Genomic DNA, 16,766 nt, shown 5'->3' with positions numbered 1-16,766 from the left:
TAATTAATGACTTTGGTCATTAAAAATCTGAAAATTGTAAAAAAAAATATAAAAAAAATTATAAAACGATCCAAATTTACGTTTATCTTATTCTCCATCATTTGCTGATTCCAAAAACATATAAATATGTTATATTCGGATTAAAAACAAGCTCTGAAAATTAAATATATAAAAATTATTATCAAAATTAAATTGTCGAAATCAATTTAAAAACACTTTCATCTTATTCCTTGTCGGTTCCTGATTCCAAAAACATATAGATATGATATGTTTGGATTAAAAACACGCTCAGAAAGTTAAAACGAAGAGAGGTACAGAAAAGCGTGCTATCCTTCTCAGCGCAAGTACTACCCCGCTCTTCCTGTCAATTTCACTGCCTTTGCCGTGCGCGGTGGACTGACGATGCTACGAGTATACGGTCTTGCTGAAAAATGGCATTGCGTTCAGTTTCATTCTGTGAGTTCGACAGCTACTTGACTAAATATTGTATTTTCGCCTTACGCGACTTGTTTCTCTTTTTTTCACTTTTGGCAGCGTTCACTCTAAATTTGCCTCCTAAAACGGACTCGTTTCTGTCCACAGCCAAAGCTTTTATCACACAACAATTGCTATAAATTATATGACAGCTAAGATGTGTTACATTTTAGCAGTGTTGACCCCGAGTTTCTCTTGCAAATAAAAAATAATAGCAAAATCTCAAAGTATGTGCGAGTCCCCTAATATGGACCACCTTCAACAAATCGAAGAAAATAAAAGCTAAAGGCTATTTTCATTAATTCATTAAGAAGCTTGCTGGAAATAACCTATAACTAGCCCTCGAGATTTAAAAAAAATATAACAAAAAGTCTTCTTTTCGTGGAAGTTGATAATTTCACTTATTTTCACTCTGTTTTTGATAAGCTTCTTTAGTTTCCTGGTGTGCTTCAAATAATGCTCTCATCGACCCGAAACAGATAAATCTAAAGCATATTTTAATTAGTCTGACTTGTACACTAAGTTGTATCATGTTATTTTGAAGTATAGGGGGCTTTTTACAGTGATTCGTGAAGGCCGCTTGACTGGTCCATATTAGGCGCCCAGCCTCCTAATATGGACCATTTGTGATTTTTTCTGTATTTAATTTTTGCTGAATGTCTATCAAAGCTATTTCACTCTAATTAGTCCTAACGGTTAACCTAAGAGAGAAGGACTACCAAACACAAAATGAAACTTCTTCGCAAGAAAACAAGCTAGTTATCAGCATGAAACAAAAAGTGGTCCATATTAGGAGCCCTTCCCCTACGTGTGTACGTGTGTGTGTGTGTGTGTGTGTTCTCAGACCAGAATTTGCTCACAAGATTAATCAGTTTGTCTGATTAAAAAAATTCAATGGCCGGTTGAATCACTCTCAGTGCTGCAATGACCAGTCATTTTAAGTGTGTATGATCCGCGATGCCTGGCCAAAACTAGGTGTGTGTGTGTGTGTGTGTGTGTGTGTGTGTGTGTGTGTGTGTGTGTGTGTGTGTGTGTGTGTGTGTGTGTGTGTGTGTGTGTGTGTGTGTGTGCGTGCGTCTGTACGGATGAGAAATTCCCTCTTCCAATCACACATACCCAATTGTGTATCCAACATCTTGTATCTGTACCAGTGTCCGCTGTGTGCGGTTCTGTCTGGGGATCTCGTCGAGTCAATGACGGTGACACCGGACACCTGTTTACCCCAGTATAGGTATTGTAGACAGTGGAATCTTTTTCTCTTTCCGGTCCATTGATTCCCATGTCTGATGAACACATTTGGACAGTTTTTTTGCTCGGTTGAACACGATAGAACTACACACAAATGTCGGGTTTATTACTGGTGTTAAATGGTAGTGTTAGAAGGAGAGGGGTGATGGCTAACAGGACTTTTAAAATCGTTGTTGCATTAGGTAGTAGATTTGTGTTCGATCAGTAATGCAATAAGGAGCTTTTTACCTGTCATTGTGACAGCCAGTGGCAGTCACGTCCTGATAAGTATCAGGCTCAATGTCTCCACTACAATCGCTACACCCTGACACCCACAGAAAATGTGGACAAAACAGAGCGAAAGTGGTGTTAGCACAAGGCGCAACGGAAAAAGAAGTGTTGTGAAAACACTAGCCGGCGCCTCAAGGTGCGAGCCAGCAACCAATCTAAGAGCTCCCCTCTCAAAGACCAGTCGGTCCCCGAATACCTAGACTTTGATCCTTATTCCACACAGCTAGGCGCTTATTTCACCATTACTTTGCCCAAGGCGTTTAAACGCTTGCCAGTAATGGTTATGTGGAGACCTTGCGGTTGCATGAATCAAGCAATACAAAAAATAGTGGAGCAGCAGGAATTGGTCTGTACATTCTGGCACTGAGGTTTGTCCGGTTTTGTCAGACCCAGTGAACTAGAGGCAACGGTAGTTTCCAGAATTTCTTTGTTAAGGGACTAACGTTTTTGTGTGTCTGTGTCGGTGTCTGTTCAGTCTGGTCGAGTGACTCTTTGTGCAGAATTAAGTGACCCTCGCACCAAGAGGGAGGGATGGTGGGAGAGAAACACAGAGAGAGAGAGAGAGAAAGAGAGAGAGAGTCACACCGCCGACAAAGTCTCCCTTTCAGCACACCGTCAGTAAAAAAACAACAACAAAAAACAGAAGAAAAGAGCGAAGGATAAGATCACAAGTGACTGCAAAAAAGAAAAGAAAAAAAATCCTGACACTAACAAATGTCTGTCTGTCTGTCTGTCTGTCTGACTGTCTGTCTGACTGTCTGTCTGTGTTTCCTTCACAGCACTTATATCTATGTATACATATGTGTACACTCTTTTGAGTGCAGGAAATTTGATTTATTTTGAAGTGGCGTCTTATATACTCGTCACTGGTGTAATGGTCCCAAACCATTTTCAAGGACGACCAGTCCTCCTTCATTATTTAACCCTTTCACTCGGTGGCAGCTTGGTTGTTGAGTGCCAGTCAGATTACATATACTGTATTGCTTTCACATGTATTGACGAGCACAAGAGGTATTGAATTCTTATGCAAACATAATGCATCGTAAGTGTATATGTGCATTCTATTGATGAGCTCTTATGAGTTCAACTGAAGTTCAGTATTTGTCGTGCGATACCGTACCGGGTGTCACAGAGAAAGGGAAGGGGGAAGACACAAAAGCATAGATGACAGACAGATATGGGTGTCTCCTTCGTCTCCTCTAAAAGAATAATAAAAGATAAAACACTTTATTGGTTTTCGTTTCATCTTACCTTAGCCCCAAGCAAATGCAAGCAATCGTTCGATTGTTGAGTGCATTTGTGGTCACAAAAATGCTAAGCCCTTGAAAAGCCGGCATATTTATCTCAGTGTGTTGTGTGTGTGTGTGTGTGTGTTTGTGTGTATGTGTGCCCACGCTCCCGCATGTGTGTGTGTGTGTGTGTGTGTGTGTGTGTGTGTACAAGTGTGTGTGTTGTGTTTGTGTGTATGTGTGCCCACGCTCCCGCATGTGTGTGTGTGTGTGTGTGTTTGTGTGTGTGTGTGACTGTGTGTGTGTGTGTGTGTTGTATCTGTGTGTTACAGCATAGAGCAGGTGAACAACCTCCGGGAGATTCAGGCCATATGTGTGTGTGTGTGTGTGTGTGTGTGTGTGTGTGTGATTACAAGCTGTACACTGACTGTTGTATCTGTGTGTGTTGCAGCATAGACCAGGTGAACAACCTCCGGGAGATCCAAGCCATGCGGCGGCTAGCTCCACACGCCAACGTGCTGGAGCTCTTTGAAGTCATCTTGTGAGTTGATAGATCTTGTCTGTTAAAACGAAAAACAGGACATCTGACAAATAATTCAAGGAGAACCAAACTCATAGTGACCTGTGCACTACATTTTCACGATACTTTGACACTTTTATGCACACAAAATTAAAACAAAATAAAAAGAAAGCGGACGATTAGTTTATGAACACATTTTTTTTGTAATTGAATAAAACTGAATAAAAGTCAGCGCTAATGAGACCATGTACAGGTTTTCTCAAGGAAAAAGCTCAGAGGGTGGCCCTCATGATCTAACTTTCATGGAGAATTACAGTCAAAAATCATTGTTCCTATCTCAAAATTTAGTTCGTCTTCACTTCAAGTAAGTTCCCATGTAATTTTGACTTTGATTCCCCCTTGGGGCAATGACAATATGGTGGGGTTTTTTGGACAGAAATTACACAGGGAACAAGAACAAACTATAGACACGTACTGTCCACATCGCAGGACATTGCATCGTGCAGCTCATGATTGAATAACAATCATGCAGCTGTAAAGCCTTTTTTGTGCTGTCAGCTATTTTGTATTTGGACCCAGTCAGCTTCGTTAATAGCCTTCTGCTGATGTGAATAACCATATTAGAAAGCAAATTGACAGCAATACATGTGCGGTGACCTACTCAGAATTTTAGATAAAAAAGCAATAGGGTTTGTGAACGGGAGTAAACTCAAACTGTTCTCCAACGAAAGTCAAAACCGCTTTCTCAATACAATGATTTGTCAATTGACTTTATATATTCCACCTAACAAAAAAGAACGGTCATGAAAATCGGGAATGCCTTTATGCCAAGGCAATCATTACACCACAGACCCCCGGCTTTTTCCATTGTTGCTTTCTTTTATTTCGCGTCGCTTTTCTCCAGAGACTGTGCAAAGAATTACTCCTGAACGGTTGCGGGCCGATGAAAAGAAAGCGACTTAGTGTCGCAGGCTTGTGTGACCCACATTGTGATACCACAATCAATATAGATTGTCAGTTTGCGCTGCTGCTATTGAGAAGGGTGTGAGGTTAAAACACTGATGGTTTTTATTGAGTTCGTTGTGTCCAACGTTGCGACTGTAATGCACAAGACTGTATTAGAAGTTCATTATTAAAAGTGGTTAACGACTATTAAGATCATATTATGACCGTTCACTATTTTACTACTACTATATTATACTATTTTGTACAAGTTCATATTGAATAGTATGCTTTGTCATAGTATAGTAACAACAATGCCTTGTGATTGACCTTTCTAAACTCGAAAATAAATACAGCGTCTGGCAGTCTTTGCAAAACCAGCCGGGAGAGACACTTAAAAAGGGATATAACACGAACAAAAACACATAATGTGACGAAAGATCACATCTATTTCAAGCTCTTTCATCACAGTTGTATGAACTTCACGGACGAGTGTTGATGTCAATGCCTTTTAAAGCCACCTTTCTTTCAGTTAAATCGATCATACACACCACACAAGTTGTGTCCAATCTTGTACTTGGGATAAGACCGTTACTCCACTTGAACACATACCAGACATCAACAGTTTGACTAAATGCCCGCGATATAACCTTGAATGGTTGAAAACGACGTTAAACACCAAATAAAGAAAGAAAGAAAGACTAAATGCCCTTATGTGAAGAGCGTGAACATAACCAAGTATATAACATTAATTAACAAACGCACTCACAAACGCACACGCACGCACACACGCACACACACACACACACACACACACACACACCCACGTCACACACACACGCGCGAACACACACACACACCCACACTCACACAGACAGGCACACACGCACACACACGCACAGAAAATCGGCTGCACTAAATGCAGCCAGGCTGTTAATGTTGGCATGTGTCCAAGTGGAATATCCCAGGTTAAAGCCTTGACGAAGCTATGGTGATGGGCTTCATGGGAGGGAAGATACATGTATCTTTAAAACATCAACAACTATTGTTATACATGTACATACTTTTCACATATGTGTGTGTGCAGTTTGTACAATTTCTGCTAACATTTTTAGCCTGGGTCACATTTGTCTGATAAAAGATTCTTCAATTTGAACTACGTTAAATTGAGTGCCGATTTTTTTACATTTTGATTAGTTTCTGTTGATGATCGTTATAACAATGCAAATGCTTTTTTTTTTCAGCGACAAAAAGTCAGGAACTCTAGTCCTCATATGTGAGCTTATGGATATGAACATCTACGAATTGATACGAGGTACGTCAGTTTGATTTCGGAACACACTCACGTATACACACGCGTGTGTGTGTGTGTGTGTGTGTGTGTGTGTGTGTGTGCATGTGTGTGCCACGGTGTGTGTATGCATGTATGTATGTCTATGCGCGCGCTGTTTGCGTCCATTCGTGCGTGTGCATGCATGTGTGTGTGTATCTGTGTGTATTTATGTATGTCTGTGCGCGCTGCTTGCGTCCATTCGTGCGTGTGTGCCCAATGACGACACAGAGAGAGGACGAGACTGATAGGAGAGAAAGAAAGAGAAAGAGAGAGAGAGAGGTTACGTATGCAAGTCTGATTTTTTAAAGTTGATCTGCATAATTGTATTGATTTTACATGCATTTGTTCATATTTTGTTTTACATCATGATAATTGACTTGCATTTATAATTCAAATCCCAAACGATGATTGCATGCTGAGGAAGGACCTTATATTTTAACAAAAGCTTTTGGTGGATGTTTAAACAATTAAGAAAATAACTCAAAGGCGAAACTGTTGTAATTTATTTGCTGTTGTACAAAAAAAAGTGTCTAAACTTGTTGAGTGATGTTTTTGTCTCTAGGGAAAAGACATTATCTTCCAGAACGGAAAATTAAACATTACATGTACCAGCTCCTCAAATCCATAGACCACATGCATAGGTGAGAGGTCAAACTCAACCTACCCCTCTCTTCCTAGCACTTTCTACAGCTAGACAGCTTGTTTTCATTCCTTGGACTGTCCGTTTACTGTCTACTTTATAAAATTATACAACGCCAGCAGAAAGCATACATACAACATTGTTGTCCACATAAAAATTGAATGATTCAATGAATGAAGACTTTTATTTCTCAGCTTCAATCGGAATCCACCAGAACTGTGAAAAGACAAATTGTTCTGTAGCCTTGATTTACATGGTTTGATTGTCGTCTGCCCTCGTGCTTGTGCCTCACATGAAACTTTCAGTGTGACTTTGGTTGGCTTCTTGGGAAACAAATTCGTTGTTCAGAAAAAAGAAGACAGTTACGGACGAATCCTTTTCGTAGTGAGTAAAGCAAAAGTGTATAGTACTGAGCCTGTTTGGTATTCCTGGTTGTGGATCTTATACATGAGTAGTAACATGTCCACAGTTATCTGTTGTTGTAGTCTCAGCTCTCAGCTTGCGTCAGTAGCGTGCATGCTTGTAGTCGTGCTGTCGTTTGGTGATGGTGGGAGGTGTTACCTGTACCTATGTTGGTAAAGGAACTGCGAGAGTTTTGTCACAACGCTATCACTGAACGTGAGCGTAATTGGTTACTCGCATGATTTTGTATGAGTATTTACAAGCCTAGAATTCAAACTAAACTTGTTGTATCAGTGTAAACAATGCTCAAATTGGAACTAACCTTGTGAGGTCTTTAAAATCCATGTCTTTGTTAGCCATATGATATTTCTCTCCTTCCCAATAGTCGAATCACTCACTCCTTCTGGTTTTCATGTCTCGTTTATCTAGTATGGATGTATTGATAATTCATGGACTAGAGATGCATGGCAGATGAGCTAGCGGTCGTGTTATGCGAGGTGAAGATACTTTCTGGTTGTAGTATGGAGCTGCAAGGTGACACACCCTTTGGGTCCACATTTCAAAAGGACATTCCCCAGCCAAAAAAGTCCACATTTTAAAAGGATATTCCCCAAAACAAAATAGGTCCAGATTTTAAAAGGACATTCCCCCGAACAAGATGGATCCAGCTTTTAAAAGGACATTCCACAGCAAGAAAAACGGGTCCAGGTTTTAAAAAGGACATTCCCCAGCATCAACATGGGTCCAGATTTTGAAAGGACATTTTCCAGCCACAAATTGGGGGCCGATTTTAAAATGAATTCCCCAGCAACAAAATGGGTCAAGATTTTGAAAGGATACTACCGAGCACAAAAAGGAAATAATCTCCAGTTGCCAGAAGTGTTACGAAGTCAAGCTTCTAGGTATGAGTGTCACACAGTAAGAAAACGATTTGCGGAACTAAGTCAGTCTTTCATAAGAGCCTCCACGTCGACTCAAAAATGCAGACTCCAGACGCTGGAGAGTTGTTGCTGCGAGGAAGATATAAATTATTAATTTATCATTCGAGCAAGCTACGGGTTGTATGCGTCCTAGTGAAGGTATAATGAACATTTCATGCATTTGTTAAAGGCTGAAAACATGAGAAAACTTCCTCTAAATGACCAAGGGACATTGATTGGACATGATCTGCGAACAGACACTGACCCAATTTTCAAATAATGTTCACCTACTTTTTTTTGACGATCTTGTCAATTTATGCATGACTTCCTTGAGGCTTTAAAGAGGAACTGTTAAAAAAGGATAAACATTAGTGTGCGTAGCTAGAGCTTTATGCTTCATCAGGTTTCATCTTTCACTACATGGCCTGAGGGCTATGTCTTTTTTCTGTCTCAATGACATACGGCTTTGATGGAAGAGAAAGAATGTAGAAGTATAATTATATGTTTTTTGCTTCACGATTTTGCAAAGTGATCAATTCCAGTTTATATAGTGCTAGAAAAAGGGTAAACATTCTTTTGACTCCGTTGTAAAGACAGGAAAACGTCTACATTGTAGGTCAGTACACTGATGAGCAAAGGACTGCAACATAAATTATCAGTGAAGTATTTTGAACGATAAAGGCCGAACAATCAACCCACACATCGACGCATTTAGCAGCAGTGTTCAAGAAGCAAACGACCAACACACATAATTATTTGGTACCTGCAGTCTTCGAAGGAAAGCGAACGCTGTCAAAAGCGTTAAACAGAACCACAACATGTTCATCTCAGAAGGACTGCAAAAATGTGCATGTCAGAAAGAGAAACATCCTTTAAAAAACCCCAGGAAATATTCGTTCCATATTTGCAGGTTTTACATCATCACTATGTGATCAGCCATTTGTTATATTATCTGGTCCAATGTTGTGCATTTTGCAGGCAAAAAGCAGTTCATAGGGGAGGAGATCTGCAAACAGTTCATGTATCAACTAGTTAAAGCCATAGATCACATGCATCGGTAAGATCGACTGAGCTTGGCAAGCCCAGCGGCTCGATGGTTTGCAGTGTGTTCAATTTAAAGAGTGGACTCTTTTCTCATATCACTTTGATCGATTGATTGATTGATTGATTGATCATTTCTGTGGTTGCGTTTGAGTTCTTGGTTTGAACTATATCATTGCATGAACAGGAAAAAACGAGTACAGAGTGGTAGACATTGTTGCTTCTCTTCATGTGTGATTTTTTAATCTGCAACTTTGTTCACATAAATTGTGTGTGCAATACCCCTGCGGGACACAAAGCGTGCAAGCACAAAATGTTTTTTAAAATAATGCTATCCTCCAAAGTGCTCGTGGTGTAACAAAATGAGAAGAAAAAAAATCGTTTGAAAATCAGTTTGCTACATTGCAGTTTTCTTTCGTCCTAATTTTCACATGTTGAACACAAAAGAACCAGTCATAGATCGTAAGAGATAACAAAGAGCGGACATTCTCCAAACAATCATATTTGATAACCTATTCTATATGTTGGCAAGTACTGAGTCTTATGAAGAAAACAAGTTTCATTTTACAGTAAAAACAAAGACTTGTTTTCCCCCATGAACAGTTCAAAAAGAACGTGATCGGTCTTCAGGTGGAGATGTTTGAATCTGATGTTGCTGCATAGGTGAAGAATCAGTACGTGCTTTCAGTTCAGTGGAACAAAAACAATAGAACTCCAAGAAAAATGGAAGGATTACAGAGTAACAGAGATAAAACGTTGTCCAAAGGTCAGGACAGGGGTTCTGTGAATCGTGTCTTCTCAGATTAACTTAGCTTAAAATGCTAACGTTACTGTAGAGGTTCCTTAAATGAAATCTCCTGAACAGTAAAATGTTACGCACCCCGGCTCTGCCGTGAGATTATCCTATTATCGCAAGGAAGCGTAAAATGAAAAACACAGGTGCAGTCATTACTAATTCATGGTGTATAATCCTTCCCGTGTACACAATTCGACTCACCATCTCAGATCTGACCAGGTTTTTACATGGGATTAGACCATCCCTCCACTTGGACAAATACCAACATTCAACAGCCTGGGTGGGTTTTTTGTGCAGAGTGAGACTATTTGTATGTATTAATTTTGTAACGGACACTAGCGACTTCTTCTTCTTCTTCTTCTGCGTTCGATGTTGGTGGCCGTGCTAGATCCTCAGACCAGTGGCTGCCAGGAAGTCCGCAGTCTTGCGCAGTTCGTCGGCAGGACCCCAGAGTTTGGCTCCAACACTGGTCTCTTCTTGCCAGAACTTCTGGCGTATTGTCTCTAGATGGGGGCAGTTCTGGAGAATGTGCTCCGGAGTTTGCTCTTCCGAGCCACATTCACAGTGTGCGTCATCCGCAAGGCCCAGTCTCTTGAGGTGTTTCTTCAGTCCACAGTGCCCTGTCCTTAGACGGAAAATGGTGGTTTGGCTTCTCCGGTCTAGTTTGTTGATGGGGTCTTCCTGTGGGTTGTAGTCTCCGTTTCTCTTTTTCCAGTTTTCTTTCTTCTTCCGTTGTAGAAGAGTCTTGGCTTACTAGCGACAATCTGTGAAATTAATTCATCAAGAAATGTTCACTCAGCACAGGAAGCAGTCTCGATGAGTAGGCTAGGTGTTTTTTTGCATGTGTCCAAGCCAGTGGATGAATGATCTTAGGCCAACCAAAAAAAATTGTCTGTTTCTGGTCACGCGACCGACCCTAAATTTCGGCGCCGACCCTAAACTTTTTTTTTCCAAACTCCAAAATTTTTTATTTTTTTTTGGTGGTAAAGGACAGGGTGAGAAAATGAACAACAAAAACGTGTGAAAACGAAAGTCCGCTGACGATTTGTAAATGTGTTGAGTGTCTTGTCTCTATGTATAGTGAATCCAGTCTCTTTGCGCGATTTTTAAAGTTAGTTTTATTGGTCTACATTTGGGGTAAAAAAAATAATAAAATAAAAAAAAATAAAAAATCCCGACCTACCGACCCTATTTTTTTTTAGCCATGTTACCAGAAACAGACAATTTTTTTTGTGTGCCTTATCCCATGTAAAAGCTTGGCCAGATCTGAGATGGTGAGCGGGACTGTTTCCACGGGAGGGATTGTGTCTTTAATCACAATTCGCTTCACTGCTGGCAACTGTAGCTGTCACTAACAAGCACACCTGTTGTCACTCCTTTTCCTTTGATTATATCGTTTCACTGAACGTTTGCACCACAGTGTATGATTGCTCCCGCTTTTCTAACCCCCTTTGCAAGGTCTTGATGTGTTTGTTTCTTCTTATTGTTTTATCTTTGTTCTGCATGTGATTTTTTTGAATTGTTGTCCTGTGTTTGGAAAATCGGATGTGAGTAAATTATTGCTCATTATTTAGTACACTAATGAGTACATGCTTTCATTATGTTTACGTGGACAGATTGACAAGAATTGTTCATACGGTTTGAATTCAAGTTACAAAAACAGGATGAATTTATTTTGCCTTTAAGGCTATATCTACCCCTGGCAAAAGTGATAACTTTTTTTTTAGACTCACCCTCTGAATGTCCGGTCAACTTTTGGTAGACAGAAGCTGAAAAGCGGATGATGGGGGTGGCCAGTGTGTGTGTGCGTATGGGGTGGGGTAGAGGGCGAAGAGTAGAAGAGGTTGATTTATTCGGTGGGATAATAAACAAGTCGCGTAAGGCGAAATTACAACATTTAGTCAAGCTGTCGTACTCGCAGAATGAAACTGAACGCACTGCATTTTTATATTTAGTCAAGTTTTGACTAAATATTTTAACGTAGAGGGGGGAATCGAGACGAGGGTCGTGGTGTATGTGTGTGTGTGTGTGTGTGTGTGTGTGTGTGTGTGTGTCTGTCTGTCTGTCTGTCTGTGTGTGTGTGTGTGTGTGTAGAGCGATTCAGACTAAACTACTGGACCGATCTTTATGAAATTTGACATGAGAGTTCCTGGGTATGAAATCCCCATACGTTTTTTTCATTTTTTTGATAAATGTCTTTGATGACGTCATATCCGGCTTTTCGTGAAAGTTGAGGCGGCACTGTCACGCTCTCATTTTTCAACCAAATTGGTTGAAATTTTGGTCAAGTAATCTTCGACGAAGGCCGGGGTTTGGTATTGCATTTCAGCTTGGTGGCTTAAAAACTAATGAGTGAGTTTGGTCATTAAAAATCTGAAAATTGTAAAAAAAAAATTTTTTTATAAAACGATCCAAATTTACGTACATCTTATTCTTTATCATTTTCTGATTCCAAAAATATATAAATATGATATATTTTGATTAAAAACAAGCTCTGAAAATTAAAAATATAAAAATTATTATCAATTTTTTTTTCCAAATCAATTTAAAAACACTTTCATCTTATTCCTTGTCGGTTCCTGATTCCAAAAACATATAGATATGATATGTTTGAATTAAAAACACGCTCAGAAAGTTAAAACGAAGAGAGGTACAGAAAAGCGTGCTATCCTTCTCAGCGCAACGAATACCCCGCTCTTCTTGTCAATTTCACTGCCTTTGCCATGAGCGGTGGACTGACGATGCTACGAGTATACGGTCTTGCTGCGTTGCGTTGCGTTCAGTTTCATTCTGTGAGTTCGACAGCTACTTGACTAAATGTTGTATTTTCGCCTTACGCGACTTGTTTTTTCTCTCACCAAGACCGTGTACTCGTAGCATCGTCAGTCCACCGCTCGTGGCAAAGGCAGTGAAATTGACTAGCCAGAATAGCGCGGTAGTGGTTGCGCTGAGCTGGATAGCACGCTTTTCTGTATCTCTGTTCTTTTTAACTTTCTGAGCTTGTTTTTAATTCAAATATATCATATCTATATGTTTTTGTATCGAAAAAATGAAAAAAAAATCCGGGGATATCATACCCAGGAACTCTCATGTGAAATTTCATGAAGATCGGTCCAGCAGTTTTCTAGGAATCTTTCTACACACACACACACACACACACATACATACATACACACATACACCACACCCTCATCTGGATTCCCCGTCAACGTTAAAACATTTAGTCATAACTTGGCTAAATGTAAAAAGCACGTGCTGCACAGGACTTAAGAACTAGGTATGAATAAATGAGTACACAGTGTTCTATTTCCTTTATGATTGTGTCACACCGACACATGTCAGTGGTGAAGCTCCGGCCCATTCTCCTGTCGCCACGTACCTTACTTCTATCCGACAGAGTCAACCCAGCTTTGACAGAACTAAACTTGAACTGTTTCTTTGTGTATTGGAGAATGGGAACAACATTAGTAGTCTTTTAAAAAGAAATATGTTCGCTCGTATCTGGCACCGAGAGTGTGACAGAACAGCATAGCTCTTCTTTTCGCATGTACGGTCTGTCTAGCTGGCTGGGGTGGGAGATAACAAGGAGGGGAGCCTTAATATGCAGCGCAGGTGTGGTTTGCTAAACTTCTGTATTGTTTTGGCAATAATCCTTTAACACTTTCTACCCCACCTATGTTGACCAATTATTGTTTAGCCGAGACCAGCTGTGCCGCAGCAGGTCACTCGGATTTATAGTAGCTGTGTAGAAACTGTGTCTCAACACGCGGGAATGCAGACGTTATAGTTACAGGAAGCGACTGAAGCTAACAGTCCGAGCAAATATATCTGTACCTGGTCAGATAGAGCCAAATGAGTGGGTACGGATATATCCGTACCTGGGAGACAATAAGTTAAGCGGGTGTTCTCGCCAATAGTGTTCGGCTGGGATGAGCATAATTATAAACAGTCATAACAAAATATGAGCCAGCTTGGTGCAAGGTGTACCTCACTTAGTGTCAGCGTGTGTTTCTTTTAGCAATACAGTGGAACCCCCCTTTTAAGACCTCCAAAAATCTGAGAAAATCAGGTCTTAAAAAGGAGGGAGTCTTAAAATGGGGCCAATTTTACAGAGGTTATGAACAGATAGTGTGAGAAAACAAGGTCTTAAAAAGCAGGGTTCAAGTCTTACATTGAGGGGTCTTAAAGGGGGGTTCCATTGATTGTACTGAGATAAGGACAGTTCACAAATAGCTTGTGCCACACGCACCGCCCTTTCTACAAACACGAGAGTGACAAGAGGGCTGTTCTTCGATCGCTATGATCAGATGCCATCGATTAGCCAGTACATTTCGAAATAAGGAAGAAACTTTTAAGGGGGCAGTTTGAAATTTGTTTGGGACTGCTGTCTACAAGGTGCAACCATGAAGTGGAAACAAATTGATCAAAAGAACAGTTATTAAAGGATTAGTGGCGTTGATATCAATTAGCATTTTATGAATTCCTACTCGCCGGTGTGACGTTTTCATCTTTCGCCGTGTTGATATTTCGCTTCTCGGCCTCGTTGATCTAGGGCCACACCCGGGGAAAAAATCTCCTGCTACAGAACAAAAGGCACCACTCGTGTGCAACCTGTTGTATGGAAGACCAGGAAAACTGTAAATGGTTCTGTAATGAGGAGCCATGTGTGAATGCCTGTTCAGCCGGAGACGGACGGAGAGGGTGGTTTTGTAGAGGTGGGGGGGGGGGGGGGGGGGGGGCAACGGTCGAGGATGTTTGGTATTGTGTATGTCTGTGAGAGGAGGGGGTTAGAGAGGGTGGTTGTGGTTAAAAATTGCTTTATTCACTTGGTGGTTCTGGCCGCCTTGCCGATGTGTGAGAGGGAAAAAGACAGGGGGGGGGGGGGGAGGGGGTGGGGGTGTCAGTGAAAAGACTAATACAAAGGAATGGTTTCACCCCAGAGAAAGAACCAGTTGGTGCAAATACCTGTCGGTGACAGAAGCCTTCTCCTTCCCCGTTCTTGCCGTGGTACTCCACTCTTTACCACCCCCCCCCCCCCCCCTTCCATCCTCCGCGCCCGCCCTCCCTCTCTTGCCTTTAGATTCCTCGAGCTCTCTCTCGCCTTTTCCTCTAACCCTTGTCAATACCAACGTACAAAGCTTGAGCCTTGTCTTGAAAAGCTAGAAGCTCTAACACCGCATTAATAGGTAACATGCGCCTTGAGTCGCCTTGTGTGGTGAGATACGTGCGCGACTGATATAAATCCTCGTAAATAAAATAAATAAAATGCAAATAACAGATAGTGGTTCTGTTTGTTCATTGTCCCAGTCACCGTGCCGGTCTCAGTAATAAATATAGGATCAGGTAAATCTCCACGTGGGGGGAGATTTGTGAAAGATTTCCTCCCACCTTTGTACACAGCCCCAATTCAATAGAATACTCCCTGGTAGACTGCATTATGGTTAGTCAATGGGGAAAGGTAGTCATTAATAGTTGTGTATTGCTGTGTTAATATCGTCAGTGCCATTGGATTTGTCATATTACAGTGGAACCTACCCTTTTAAGATCCCGCGTTTTAAGACCTCCTCCCTTTTAAGACCTTGGTTTTTTATTAGATTTTCTGTTGATGACCTCTACAAATTTACCCCCATTCTCACACTCCCTCTTTTTTAAGACCTGATTTTCTAAGATTTGTTGGAGGTCTTAAAAGGGGGGTTCCACTGTAGTAGCATGATAAACCGGATATTAAGGCAGGTGTAGCATGAGGCATACTGTTGAACATGTTACTGTGAAAAAAACACTTTTAGGACCACGAAATATCTGAGAAAAGCATATATTGATAGGGAGGGTTCTTAAAGTGGAGGTAAATTAATAAGCACTATGAAACAAAAATCTGAAAAGGCAAAGTCATTAAAAAAAAATTTTTTTTATTTTTTTTTGGGGGGGGGGGGGTTAGTCTCAAATTGGGGTGTCTTTGAAGGAGGGTTTCCCTGTATTGACCATTAGCTGTGTATCTATTTGTGGTCTGCATTACACAAAACGATGAACATTAATTAAAATTACATTGTATTTAATAATTGTATTTACATGTGATTTACTGGTTATGTCAGGAACATGTCTGGTTGATATTCATGTTTTAAATCATCGATTAGATGAAAGAAAATGTTGTCTTTTGTTCCTTTTTTGAGTCAATTCACTTGTGTCTTTTTAAAAATTGTAAGAGAAATTGTTTTTCGGGAATATAAATATTTTGTGAAAGTTTTCTTTATTTTAATTGTATTTGGATGTGATCATTACTAGAAACAGTAGCAACGAAGTATCTATATTATATCTGTATTTTGAGAAATTATACTTCTTGCACCTTGGAATATGTAAGGGAACATGTGTTAAACATTTACTGTTTTTATTTATTCCAGAAATGGTATTTTCCACAGAGATGTCAAACCAGAAAACATCTTGATACGGGTAAGTTAGCCCACCGATCAAATTAAGATACACTCATTAGGAAGAACATGGCGGTACATTTCTTGTATTAGTACTTCAGGACAACATAACCATACACAGCATGATGAAAACCTTTTGATACAGCTTTTAAAGGACAATCTTTTTTTTTATAGTTGTTTTTCCCCCATGTGCTGCGCATTTTGAACTCATGGGAAACCACTGAAGAGGAAAAGAACAGTGACTTCGATTTTCACAATTTTGCCCACTTAAAGACCAGTTTAATTATCAGAATACGCACCATCAATTGGACTAAAATAATATTGCTAAAAATGAGACAAAACACATGCACTAATATAAGTGATTGATCACACTTCATTACAACAAAAAAGTAGATGATGTGAAAAGCAGTTTGACCAATGACCCAATGGCTCTTGTTTCCTCAGACTCAATCCAGAGACAAGACCCCCAGATGAGTACCTCACCTGTCATTCCCAATGACAGTTTCTGTGTAGCACAATAGTTCTATAT

At 40.3% G+C, this 16,766-nt stretch overlaps 1 protein-coding gene across 5 annotated transcripts in view; it reads left to right on the top strand.

Moving 5' to 3' along the window:
• Positions 1 to 16,766, top strand: part of LOC138952730 (MAPK/MAK/MRK overlapping kinase-like) — a 64,039-nt gene that overhangs the window by 20,310 nt on the left and 26,963 nt on the right. For 2 of the 5 annotated variants that reach the window (XM_070324445.1, XM_070324441.1), the window contains exons 3-7: positions 3,673 to 3,762; positions 5,928 to 5,998; positions 6,579 to 6,657; positions 16,211 to 16,259; positions 16,682 to 16,707. In XM_070324445.1, coding sequence (XP_070180546.1) covers positions 3,673 to 3,762; positions 5,928 to 5,998; positions 6,579 to 6,657; positions 16,211 to 16,259; positions 16,682 to 16,707 — 315 coding nt within the window. Of the gene's footprint in view, positions 1 to 3,672; positions 3,763 to 5,927; positions 5,999 to 6,578; positions 6,658 to 8,956; positions 9,036 to 16,210; positions 16,260 to 16,681; positions 16,708 to 16,766 lie in introns of all 5 variants that reach the window. The other 3 variants (XM_070324442.1, XM_070324444.1, XM_070324443.1) reach the window with 3 other exon arrangements.

Source organism: Littorina saxatilis, linkage group LG17, assembly GCF_037325665.1.
Source record: "Littorina saxatilis isolate snail1 linkage group LG17, US_GU_Lsax_2.0, whole genome shotgun sequence".
NCBI classification, from domain to species: Eukaryota; Metazoa; Mollusca; class Gastropoda; order Littorinimorpha; family Littorinidae; genus Littorina; species Littorina saxatilis.
The sequence above is the reverse complement of the archived record's forward strand: the minus strand, read 5'-3'. Positions and strand labels throughout refer to the sequence as shown.